Raw genomic sequence first — 12,762 nt, forward strand, 5'->3', positions numbered from 1 at the left:
CATTCGAAATTACAAGACACATATTGAAATAAGTAACTATGAGTCTGCAGAAATAAAAGGCAACAGAATTGAACCCAAAGAGTATAAATTAGTGAATTTATTAGATATAGACTACAAATTAGGTATGTTTAAAATGACAATAGACAATAAAGGAGGATAGAGAGTATGACAAAATAAGAAATAACAAAAAGTCCAAGCATGTTTAAAAAAGAAACATGAGAACTTCTAAAACAGAAAAATAAAGTCACTGAAAATAGAAAAAGAAAAAACAGCTTATACAGCAGATGAGACACAGTGTAAGAGAGACCTAAAGAACTGAAAACTAAATCTGAAGAAAAATTTCTAGAATGAAACACCAGCAGAAGAAATAAAAAAGTGTAAGAAATTAAGAGACATTATGACAGAATAAGATGTTCTAACAAAACCAAGACTACGGAAGTGGCAATATTTGAAGAATTTATGAAAGATGTAAATCCTCAGATTCAGGAAACATAAATGAATTCCAAAGAAAGAAACAAAAATAAATCCTCAGATACACATAGCACAGGGAATATACAGAACCGAGGACAAAAAACAACCAGAGAAAAAAGGTTAATTATTCACAAAGGTACAAGACTGACAGAAAACACAACCCCCTCCACCTTCCCAAGAGCTAAAGTAGAACCCTGGAAACAGCAGAATATTTTCTACAAGTGTTGACTGAACATACCTCAGCTCTTAGAAATTCATAGCTGGCTAAGAACAATGACCAAATGAAGAAACGAATAAAACTGTAAAGACTACCACCGCTGGCCAGGTGTAGTGGAGCACACCCGTAATCCCAGCACTTTGGAAGGCCGAGGTGGGTAGATCAAAGGTCAGGAGTTTGAGACCAGCCTGGACAACATGGTGAAACCCTGTCTCTGCTAAAAATACAAAAATCAGCAGGGCGTGGTGGTGCATATCTGTAATCCCAGCTAGTCAGGAGGCTGAGACACGAGAACTGCTTGAGTCCGGGGGAGGCACAGGTTGTAGTGAGCCGAGATCCTGCCACCGCACTGCGGCCTGGGCGACAGAGCAAGACTCTGTCTTGGAAAAAAATAAAAAATAAAAAAGACTACCACCAACAGACCCACATCAAAGGATACACTTCAGAAAGAAAGAAACTGAGCCCACACGAAAGGGGTGGTGGGCGATTTAACAGGTTCACATGCACATACAACTGAATTTTAAAAAACCAATAATGCTGCTTAGTAATATGGGGGGTAAAAAAGATACAAAGTGAACACAAATGAAGTATTATAACATTTAAGGGGTGGCATGGTTTACATCCAGTTGGTCTAAGGTTCTTGTATTGTTCAAGAGGAAGGCAGAGATACTAATTAATCTTAGACTTTGTTGAGTCAAATATGCTTAGTAATAAACTGCTACAAGAATAAAAATAGATAACATAACCTCCAAACCTTTTGTAGAAAAGGAAAAAATAAAACAAAAGTAAAGAAAAGTCCTCAGTCCAAGGGAAGCACCCTATCCAGATATACGTAAAAGTACAAGAATGCTCACTGCGTACTGTTTGTAATAATGCCAGTTTTGAGACAGCCTAAATTTCTATCATGTGGAAAACAGACGAATAAGTTGCTATACTCATATAACTATATACCAACTAGCAGTGAAAATTTATGCATGTATCAGTCTGGGATAAATTTCACAAACATAATGTGACAGAAACAAAAAAGCAGGCTGCAGGAGGACACACAATATGACACTATATTAAGTTTAAAAACATAAGATAGAGAGCACTTGTGGTCATGGCAGAATAAGGTGGTCAGGAGATTCCCCTCTAAGAAAACAAGTATATTCCTGGATGAAATTGTGGGGAAAACAAAACATTTCAGGTTAACTGGAAACCACAGGCAGACAACAAATTGAGAAGCATTTAATCTTGAATATCTGCTAACATATCTGGTAAGAATGGTGGTGGTGAATATGTAACCTTCTAGCCTGGGCTGCATCTAACCCTCACTGCTCTCCCAGCTCAGTCAGATAAAAATTATAGCTTTACTGCATTGGTGGAAGACTTGATTCAAGGTGGGGCAGTGAGGCGAGTACAAAATCCTGCAGCTTTGCTAGGTGTGGTCTCAACTTAGGATGGGCAGCCAATCAGGTACAAATAAATAAATAAATAAATTAATTAATTAATTAATTAATTTGAGGTGGAGTCTCGCTCTGTCACCTAGGCTGGAGTGCAGTGGCATGATCTTGGCTCACTGCAACCTCCACCTCCCAGGTTCAAGCGATTCTCCTGCCTCAGCCTCCTGAATAGCTGGGATTACAGGAGTGTGCCACCATGCCCAGCTAATTTTTGTATTTTTAGTAGAGGTGGGGTTTCACTATGTTGGTCAGGCTGGTCTTGAACTCCTGACCTCAAGTGATCTGCCCGCCTCGGCCTCCCAAAGTGCTGGGATTACAGGCATGAGCCACCGCACCCGGCCAGGTAGAAATTTAATAAGGAAATCCCAGAAGTAAAGAAGCCAAAGAAAGAAAAGATAAGCTCTCTACACATCATTAGTTGACTGCTAAACTATGCATGTGTGGGGAAAACCTGAGAAAGTCCAGGAAAAAAAAAAGAGGGAAAAAAGGGCTGGCTGCAGTGTCTCACATATATAATCCCAGTGCTTTGGGAGGCTGAGGCAGGAAGATCGCTTGAGCCCAGGAGTTCAAGACCAGCCTGGGCAACATAGTGAGACCCTGTCTACAAGACATTTAAATGTCTACAAGACATTTAAAAATTAGCTGGGTGTGGTGGCATGTACCTGGAACCTTAGCTACCTGGGAGGCTGAGGTGGGAGGCTCATCTGAGCCCAGGCGTTTGAGTTTATAGTAAGCTACGATCATGCCACTGCACTCCTGCACTCCAGTGTGGGCAACAGAGAGAGGCCCTGCCTCTATTTAAAAAAAAAAAAAAAAAAAAAATTAAAAAAAGGAGGGAGACTTAAGAACTGTCTATTTTGGAATGCAACCCCTAACCCACACTCAGCTTGATCAGTAGAGGATAGAAGCCATACAGGCTTGAAGTGTCTGAACAGATAACTGACTGACCTCTAAACTACACAGACATAGGGGCAACCACTAGAAGCTAAGATAAAAAATTAAAAATTTTTAAAAACTCAACAAGGACATCAGTGGCTACAAGAGAGCAAGAGAGAAAGATTCCATAGTTGAAAGTCCACACAAATTACTAAAACAATTTGGAGTTGCTATAATACATTATCTAAAAGGTCCAATTTTCAACCAAAAATTAGTAGATATACAAAGAAACAGGAATGTGTGACTCATACTTGGGGGAAAAAAAACATTCAGTAGGAATTAACCCTGAGTAGACTCAGATGTTAGGGACTTCCAAGCAGTTATAAATATGATAGAAAGAATTAAAAAGAAAAATATGGTAACAAGTTAACAACAGGGAATCTCAACAGTCAGAAATGGAAATAAAAAAAAATCAAATGGAAATTCTACATGTGAAAGTACAATAACAAATTTTAAAAAGATGAAAGAAAAGAGCCTCAGTAACTCACAGGACAATGTCAAACCCTCCAACTTATGTGTAACAGGAGTTTCAGAAAGAAAGGAAGGAGAGAGAAAGGAGCAGAAAAATATTTGAAAAAAATAATGCCTGAGAACTTCCCAAATTTGATGAAAATTATTAACTTGCAGATTTAAGAAACTCAACAATCCTCAGGTAGAATAAACACAAAGAGAACTATACCTAGACACAACACAGTTAAACGGCTGAAAGCCAAAGATCAAGAGGAAATCCTGCAAGATATAACTCAAGACACTGTTTAGGATACAAACATATGTAGAAAAAGTATAAAGACATACAGGCAATAAACACCAAATTCAGGACAGAAAATAAGGGAAAATAATAAAACCATAGTGTGATATACAGGAAGCTTGAATTATAATGATTTAGTTAATAAGCTGGGCAATGGCCATAAGGGTATGCATTGTAACATTCTCTGTATCTTTTTAAATGTTTAAAGTACCTCAACACAAAAATAATTATCAAAAAGGATTAAGGTCTCTCCTATGTGAAGGAAGAGGAGGTGGGGAAGGAAATACTTCTTGTTTCATGAAAATATTTTTTATAATAAAGTACATTTTCATATTGCTTATCTGGATTCATTTAAAACAGTTACAGTTAAAGAAAAAATACAGGATTATATACTTGAAAGAAAGTTGCCAAATATGAGTATCTGTGTACCATTTTAAATTATTAGTCCGTAGAATGAAAATTTCATTGATTTTCACTTGTAGAATTTACCTTACAGCTCCTGAACCATTCCATACTGCTGGACACTGGGAACAATATGGCCATTCTTTTGAATCTAATCTATTATCAATAGCATCCTAAGGAAGGAAAGAGTTAATTCCATCAATAAAATTGTAAATTGCAGGACTTTGTTTGGCATAAAGGTCAAAACTTGCATTTGCAATTGAGGAACCTTAGACATAAATATTTAGTATAAGATTAGCCTTTTCTTTGAAACTCACAAACCTTATTTCCTTCAAAAATCAGTGAAATCATTTACTTATTACACCAATATTTGCTGCATGACCCCCTTTCTTCATTTGGAGGGTCCCCATGCTGTTATAAGGATTCCAGGCACCTTATCAGAGCCTTTAGTTCTATGGTGCCGGGGGTCTCTAATCATTATTCCAGTCGTGACACACTTCTAAAGCTTTGCCCTTCATAGCTACTACTGCTATGGCCTAGGGGTACTCAAGACAATTCAATGGGATATGGGAAGTTTTCCTTTTCATTTTATTCTTTAAAATTTTCCCTTTTTTCAATGTTAGATTTTATGATATATGTATGTATATAAATATACTGTATACATAGATTATATATTTTTTATTACAGTAATGCTTAACTTATAAGTAAATAGGTTCACGCTCACATTTTTTTTATGGTTAGGTGTGCATGAACTGAAAAGTATGGAGACCACTGCTTTACAGCATGGTAGTACAAGTAGTATTAACAAGTGGGCACATGGATTGGGCACAAAGTACTCAGTAGTCCAAGAATATTTCAGTAAGACTGCAAGAAGGGAGGAAATCAAGTTTCAGGAGAAATTCTAAAGGCCTAAGACTGTCATGGATCCAAATGTGTATTTTCTGAATTTAACATGCAAATCTTTGTTAAGGGGTTCAAGAAAGTCATTTCTTATTTTACAAATACTAGCCATGGTAAACTGATTAGGAATATGTTTAAAAACAAAAAAACAAAAAACTAGCCATAAGAAACTACTTAGTTCTATATCATCCCTGTGAGAAAGGAAAAAAAATTCTTATGTTAGAGAAAACAAAGTCTAAATTCTTTAGATTTTTTCATATATGTTTAAGCATGTGTGAATAACATAAAATTAGCCAAGCAAAACAGTGAAATCATAGTTATGCACTGTACCAAATTAGCTCCCAAAAGAAAGTATAAACTGGGGTTTAAGTCAAAGGAAAAGGGGAATAAAAACTATATGATCATGACCGAAGAATCAGTGTCATGATTTTATTAAGCTCATAATTTTAAAATTAGCTCATTTTATAATTTCCTATAATTGAATAATGTTCTCTAAGTGTAAACAGTATTAAAGGCATGATTCATCTGACAGCAAACTATAATGAAGTTTACATTTTAATCCAAAAACATTTCCAAGAATATTGGCATCTAATACTTTCTAATAGTGGTCCACATACAAATGTTATTTTGTTGAACTTTCATTCAAATAAATTATATTTTGCTACATACAGTTATTAAAACAAAGCACTATTTTTTATAAAGCATATATGTGTTTATTTTTTTTATTTTGAAACAGTCAGTGGTGTGAGTTTGTCTGAGGTCTTTAAGAAAAGAATCTTCAGCCGGGCGCAGTGGCTTACACCTGTAATCCCAGCACTTTGGGAGGCCAAGGTGGGTGGATCATGAGGTCAGGAGTTCGAGACCAGCCTGGCCAACATAGTGAAACCCTGTCTCCACTAAAAATACAAAAATTAGCCAGGCATGGTGGCGTGTGCCTGTAGTCCCAGCTACTCGGGAGGCTGAGGCAAGAGAATTGCTGGAACCTGGGAGGCGAAGGTTGCAGTGAGCCAAGACTGTGCCACTACACTCCAGCCTGGGTGATAGAGTGACACTCTGTCTCAAAAAGAAAAAAAAAAAAAAAAGAAGAATCTTCAAGAGTTTCCCAGATACAGGCTTTTTTGTGAAGCCTCCAACCACTGCAGAAACTTCCTGCCCAATACATATACTCAGACTGACATAAACTACAAAAAGTAAAGAATACTTTAAAGAGGGCACTCAGGTAGAAAAAAACATTTTAATGATTTTTACCTCCATAATATCTTTGATAAAAGGTGTCCATCGAGAGAGCTGAAAAGTTTCTTCTGCAGACCGATCCTTTCTTAACGGTTTGCCTTGTTGAGACTAATACAATTAGAGGAAAAAAATTAAAAACCAGTAATTCTATTCAAATATAATACTCTTACGTTTCCTAACGAAGATATTTAATTTACCAGTAAATACTATATTGTATTTGACTTAAAACTAAGAGTGGAGATGCCTACTTTAAAAAATCTGAGTGTGGTCACATAACTCCACTGAACATTATTTTGTGCTTTAATGCTAAAATTTATTTATAATCATATCAGAACATATGTCTATTAAAATAAAAGTATTATAAAACTTGATGGCTGTAGTCCCAGCTACTAGGGAGGCTGAGGCAGGAGAATGGCATAAACCCAGGAGGCAGAGCTTGCAGTGAGCCGAGATCGAGCCACTGCACTCCAGCCTGGGTGACAGAGTGAGACTACATCTCAAAAAAACACACACACACACACACACACACACAAAAACTTGATGGGGCCAGATGCAGTGGCTCACACTTGTAATCCCAGAACTTTGGGAGGCTGAGGCGGGCAGATCACCTGAGGTCAGGAGTTTGAGACCAGCCTGGCCGACAGAGTGAAACCCTGTCTCTACTAAAAATACAAAAATTAGCTGGGCGGATGGCAGGCGCCTGTAATCCCAGATGGGAGGCTGAGGCAGGAAAGTTGCTTGAACCTGGGAGGCAGAGGTTGCCGTGAGCCGAGGTCATGCCACTGCACTCCAGCCTGTGCTACAGAGAGAGCCTCTGTCTCAAAAAAAAAAAAAAAAAAAAAAAAGATGGGAAAGAGTGAGATTCTAAATAGAGCTCTTCAAAATTTGACTTTGAGCCTTTTTTTTTTTTTTTTTTTTTGAGACAGAGTCTCGCTTTGTGCTGGAGTACAGTGGTGTGATTTTGGCCCACTGCAGCCTTGACCTCCTGAGCTTATGAGATCCTCAGCCTCCTGAGTAGCTGGGACTACAGGTACACACCAACACACCTGGCTATTTTTTTGTTTTTTGTAGAGGCGAGGTCTTACTATGATGCCCGGGCTGGTCTCGAACTCCTGGGCTCAAGAAATCCTCCTGCCTCAGTGTCTCCCAGAGTGTTGGGATTACAGGTGTGAGCCACCATACCCAGCGAGCCTAAATTTTTTTAATCAAGAAAATATATACTTATTTTCTCTGCCATATTATAGTTAAAGGTTACACGTTTAACTAAAATATGACGATTGTTATAAATGAATCATAAAGACAAAAGTATAAGTAGTGAATTATGACAGAAGCCATAAAATACAAATTCGCTAGAAAACTGCATTTGCCCAAATTACATATGGAAAAGAGAACAAAATCTTTAATTGCTTACTTATTCAAAATCTATAGAGTGAACTTAAGAAGACTGTCCACATAAAAAAAAAAAACAGTTAATACATACAACCATACATACACATACATATAAAGTATATACACAACATAAGACTTCTTACTTGGGGAACAATGGGAACACCAAGGTAACTCCAGTTACGAATCATGTCACTCTCATTTTCTATCTTTACATTCTGGATCAACCTGTCCAAATTTTCTTCCGTAGTTCCTTAAATAGGTAAAAATATGAGTGCACAATCACATAATTGCTACCAAAATAATTTCAAGGCTTTAGGTAGTACCCATGAATGAAGCTTTTAAAATAAAAAACAGTCAAATTATATCTCCTTCAGTCTTCTCTCGATTTCATATTTTCCCTTTTATCTTAACCAAGTTCAGCAACTATCTTTCAGTTTTCAAAGATTCTTTTATGATCAGTAGTAAAATACTTATTAAAAAGTGATTATCTCCATTACCATTAATACTGAAGATATAAAGTAGAATTGCTCTTATTTTATCACAATTATCATGATTTTTGTTGAGTAGAACTGGAAGGAGTACTCGCATGGAATCTTTCACCTTCTGTCCTTCTGCATCAGTTCCAAGTGCCAGGTCCTTAATGAAAATAAAATATTGTCAGTGATCTATAACCAAAATTCATTTTTTAGTTAAAAACATCTATTATTGGCTGGGTACAGTGGCTCACGCCTGTAATCCCAGTACTTTGGGAGGCCAAGGCGGATCACCTGAGGTCAGGAGTTGGAGACTAGCCTGGCCAACATGGTAAAACCCCATCTGTACTAAAAATACAAAAAATTAGCCGGGCGTGGTGGCAGGTACCTATAATCCCAGCTACTCGGGAGGCTGAGGCAGGAGACTCACTTGAACCCGGTGGGGCAGAGGTTGCAGTGAGCCATGATTGGGCCATTGCACTCTAGCCTGGGCAACAAGAGCGAAACTCCGTCTCAAAAAAACAAAAAACAAACACACAAAATCTATTACTAAATCTTGTCAAATTTTAATGGAACACTGATGACATTACACAAGAAAATATGAACATCACTTGTAAACTATTGTTTATACAAAATACAAAAGGTCAAAAAATAAATCAGAGAAGATAAAAATTATTAATCTAAACCTATGCTATCCAGTACTGTGGCCACTAGCCACATATGACTACTGAACACTTGAAATGGGATCAGTCTGAATTAAGATGTGCTGTAGGTACGAAACACCAGGAGACTTGAAGCAATATAATGCAAAATTATCTAATTAATAACTTTTTATACTGATTATATGTTGAAATAATATTTTGAATACATCAGGTTGTCAAAGTTTTTTTTTCTTTTTTTTTTTTTAAAGAGACAGGGTCTTGCCCAGGCTGCCCTCAAGCTCCTGGGATCAAGCAATCCTCCCACCTCAGCCTCCTGAATAGCTGGGACTATAAGCACACACCACTGCACCCAACTTATTCATAAAATTAATTGCACTTTTAAATTTTTACCTGCATTAACATGGCTATTAGAATAATTAAAATTACATGCAGCTTGTATTCTATGAGGGGCAATGGTCTAAACAGTTGAGGCATGATATAAAAGGCCCCTTGTAAAATGAGCTCTGCTGGATGCTATATTAAATCCCGTACTGAGAAGGTCCTGCCAACAATGCCACCCTGAAATCATGCTCCCAAAATTTAAATCATTCCATTAAACAAAAAATATATAATATATTAGGAGGGACTGTTTACTAAGATACTCTACAGCTACTTGTTAATGTTAGCGGGGAATGACATTAAATACTGCCTAGGTGGCTCCCCTGATAAGAGAGAGTCTGTGATTCTGTAAAAACCAACCACTGTATCAAGCAAAAAGTTAGGTTTTAACTTACAAAGTTTATCCTGGAAATTTGTTATGAACAGAGGCATTTCTGACTCTGCACATACCTGTTCAGTTTTGCAGAGCTTTTCTATATTAAGCTTGAACTTATTCATGCAATCTTCTGCTAAGTTAAGATGGACAACTTGCTGAAAAACAGAAGAAATCAATCATTTAAAGGATTTTAATGACTTTTGTGCAACTGGTAATATTAAACTTTTGAGACAGGCCTGAAAGAAAGTATGGGCTGAGGTGAAAGAAGGTAACATGTAAGCAAGGGAACAGCTCAAGAAAGGAAGTAAATGAGAAGGAGATTTACAGGTGAAATGGTTTGGCTATGTCCCCACCTAAATCTCATCTTGTAGTTCCCATAATCCCCATGTGTTGTGGGAGGGACCTGATGGGAAGTGTTTGGAACATGGGATGATGGGAGTGATTTCCCCCATGCTGTTCTCATAATAGTAAGTGAGTTCTCATGAGATCTGATGGTTTTACAAGTGTCTGGCATGTGCCCTGCTTGTACTTCTCCCTCCTGTGGCTTTGTGAAGAAGGTGCCTGGCTTCCCCTTTGCTTTCTGCCATGACTGTAAGTTTCCTAAGGCCTTCCCAGCCATGTAGAACTGTGAGTCAATTAGACTTCTTTCCTTTATAAATTATTACCCAGTCCTGGGTATTTCCTTACAGCATTGTGAGAACAGACTAATACAACAGGAGGCAATCAACAGACAGCATAAATGGGATGGAAGCGTTGAATTGTTGAATTTGTGTTGAGTTTGACAGTAATGAAAAATAACATGAGAAAAATACCCAGAAGTTCTTCAAGTTCATATTCTCTTTATCTTTCTAAATGTTTCAAGTATTTTAACACACACAAAAATCATTGGTTGACTAGGGTGCAACATGACAAAAATGTTAGGATTATTCTGATAGTGTTTTTAAGGAGCAAAAAAATAGTTTACCTGACTAAACAGCTTAAATGCTCTTAAATCTACTAGTAAGTAACTATTACTTTAAAGAAACATGTAGAATAACATCCACTAGTCAATCTAGTGCTGAATTTCTCGTAAGGTTGATAAATATGACTCTGTTAGGCTATTCAAGACAAAGATATAGAAACTTTAAGCTGGATTCAGATAAATCTAGGTTATACATATAGAGAAGTTATGAAGAAGCTTAGATATATAGGATATTTCTCAGACCTATAGTAAGGTTTTAGAGGACAAATAACACCAAGTATTCCACGAAACCCACTGCTAAATCGAACTACAGAACTGAATATAAACTGAATATAAGCTAAAACTAATTAGGTATCTCATATACAATACTGCTTACCTTAGTAATCTGTTTTCGGAAATGGGGCATCTTTTTCATCAGCTGGGTAAGAGCACTAAGTGATGTCTAGGAAAAATCAAACTTTTTTTAGGCAAACCTATGATTCAGTTATTCCATATTACAACTTTGAAATCCTAGAGTTTTACAAATTATCAAATCTAGTTAATTTACTGAATATTTGACAATTTTTTTGAAAGAAGAATTTAGGAGGCTTCCAGTTTCACTCACAATAACGTAGCTGATATCAACATTACTCTCCCTTCATAAATAAATAAGACTGGACAAATAAATAAAATAGCTTTCAAGTAATGGATAAAAATAGCTCACAGCTGAGACAGCTGAGTGAAGGAAAGCACCAAAGGTGATCCCTGCACGCACCCTTCCTTTCCCTAAAGATGTTTTCCAAACACCACTGAAAGGAAATACAGTTCAAGTAGAGAGCAATTATCTCCCTGGGTGCAAAAAAAAAAAAAAAAAAAAAAGAAAGAAAGAAAAAAAAATGGAGATAAGAGCTTGGGGCTGTGAGGTAGATTTTGTGAAGCAGAGTGCTAAAGAGAAAGGAGCTAGACAGAACATAACCCAAAAATGTGTAAAGAGATTGTCCTTGAACCCCTAAGCTGCACATGTACAGGGCATAATCCTCAAAGGTGTAGTAAAGAACAACTTCTGGGTGGCTAAATGTTGGACAGAGATTTCAGAGGGGTCTTAGTGCTAAGAATATACTAGCATCTCCTGATCTAGACAAAGTAAAGAGACCTAAGTGAACATCCTACACATTCAGTCCTGGGACTATGCCTTAGGACTCAGTGCAAAAGTGAAATAAATTTACCATAACATTGTCTAACATGAAGTTACAACAGAATCACGATTATTCCTCAGCAACTTAACTGCCTGCCAGAACAAAACTCAACATTCTGTGTAGAGACAGCATCATCTAGAACCTCTGCAATGTATCATCCACCATGTCTAGCACAATAAAACATTAATAGGTGAAACAGGAAAGTGATTGATACTCAAGTGATAAAACAGTCAATAAAAGTAGACCCAAGATAAGGAATAAGTTCTAGTGTTTGATATCACAATGATGGCTATAGTTAACATATATTTTGTATTTCAAAATAGCTAGAGGAAAAGATTGGAAATGTCCCCAACATAAAGAAATAATAAATGTTCAAGGTGATGGGTATTCTAAATACAATGATTTGATCATTACACACTGTATGCACGTATAAACATATTACATGCCTCATAAATATGTACAGTTACTATGCATCAATAAAAAAGCTAAGAAGAGAACACCTCAAAATGTAAAAACAAAGAAACTCCAAAAAAGTAGACCTAAGATGTTGTTGGCAGAAAAAGACTTCAAAGTAACACATTTATGTTAAAGTGGAAACAGAGGAAAAGATGGACTACATGGATCAAAAGATGGAGTATTTTAACAGAGAACTAGAATTTATTTTCTAAAAATCCAATGAATGTCCTAGAGTTAAATATAAGACTTTAAGTTAAAAGCACAATGAACGACTTTCATACATTGCTAGTGGGACTGTAAAATAGTACAGCCACTTTGGAAAAATAATTTAAGTTTCTTATAAACTTAAACATACATTTATTATTGATCCTGCAATCCCACTCTTAAGTATCCTCCCAAGCAAATGATCACATCTGTTCACAGACATGAATGTCTGATATGAAGAAGGTGAATATTTATAGTAGCTTTATTCATAATTGCCAAGAACTGGAAAAACTAAAATGTTCTGAAACTGGTAAATTGATAAACAAATTGTGGTACATC

The 12,762-nt window shown here is 36.6% G+C and overlaps 1 protein-coding gene across 1 annotated transcript in view; it reads right to left on the reverse strand.

The window, feature by feature from the left end:
- STXBP3 (syntaxin binding protein 3) overlaps positions 1–12,762 on the reverse strand; it is a 65,178-nt gene that overhangs the window by 4,674 nt on the left and 47,742 nt on the right. The window contains exons 12-17 of the mRNA XM_034932506.3: positions 10,965–11,030; positions 9,702–9,782; positions 8,236–8,374; positions 7,882–7,988; positions 6,365–6,457; positions 4,304–4,389 (exon numbers count right to left, since the gene is read on the reverse strand). Coding sequence (XP_034788397.1) covers positions 4,304–4,389; positions 6,365–6,457; positions 7,882–7,988; positions 8,236–8,374; positions 9,702–9,782; positions 10,965–11,030 — 572 coding nt within the window. The remainder of the gene's footprint in view (positions 1–4,303; positions 4,390–6,364; positions 6,458–7,881; positions 7,989–8,235; positions 8,375–9,701; positions 9,783–10,964; positions 11,031–12,762) is intronic.

This window comes from Pan paniscus, chromosome 1, assembly GCF_029289425.2.
Source record: "Pan paniscus chromosome 1, NHGRI_mPanPan1-v2.0_pri, whole genome shotgun sequence".
NCBI lineage: Eukaryota > Metazoa > Chordata > Mammalia > Primates > Hominidae > Pan > Pan paniscus.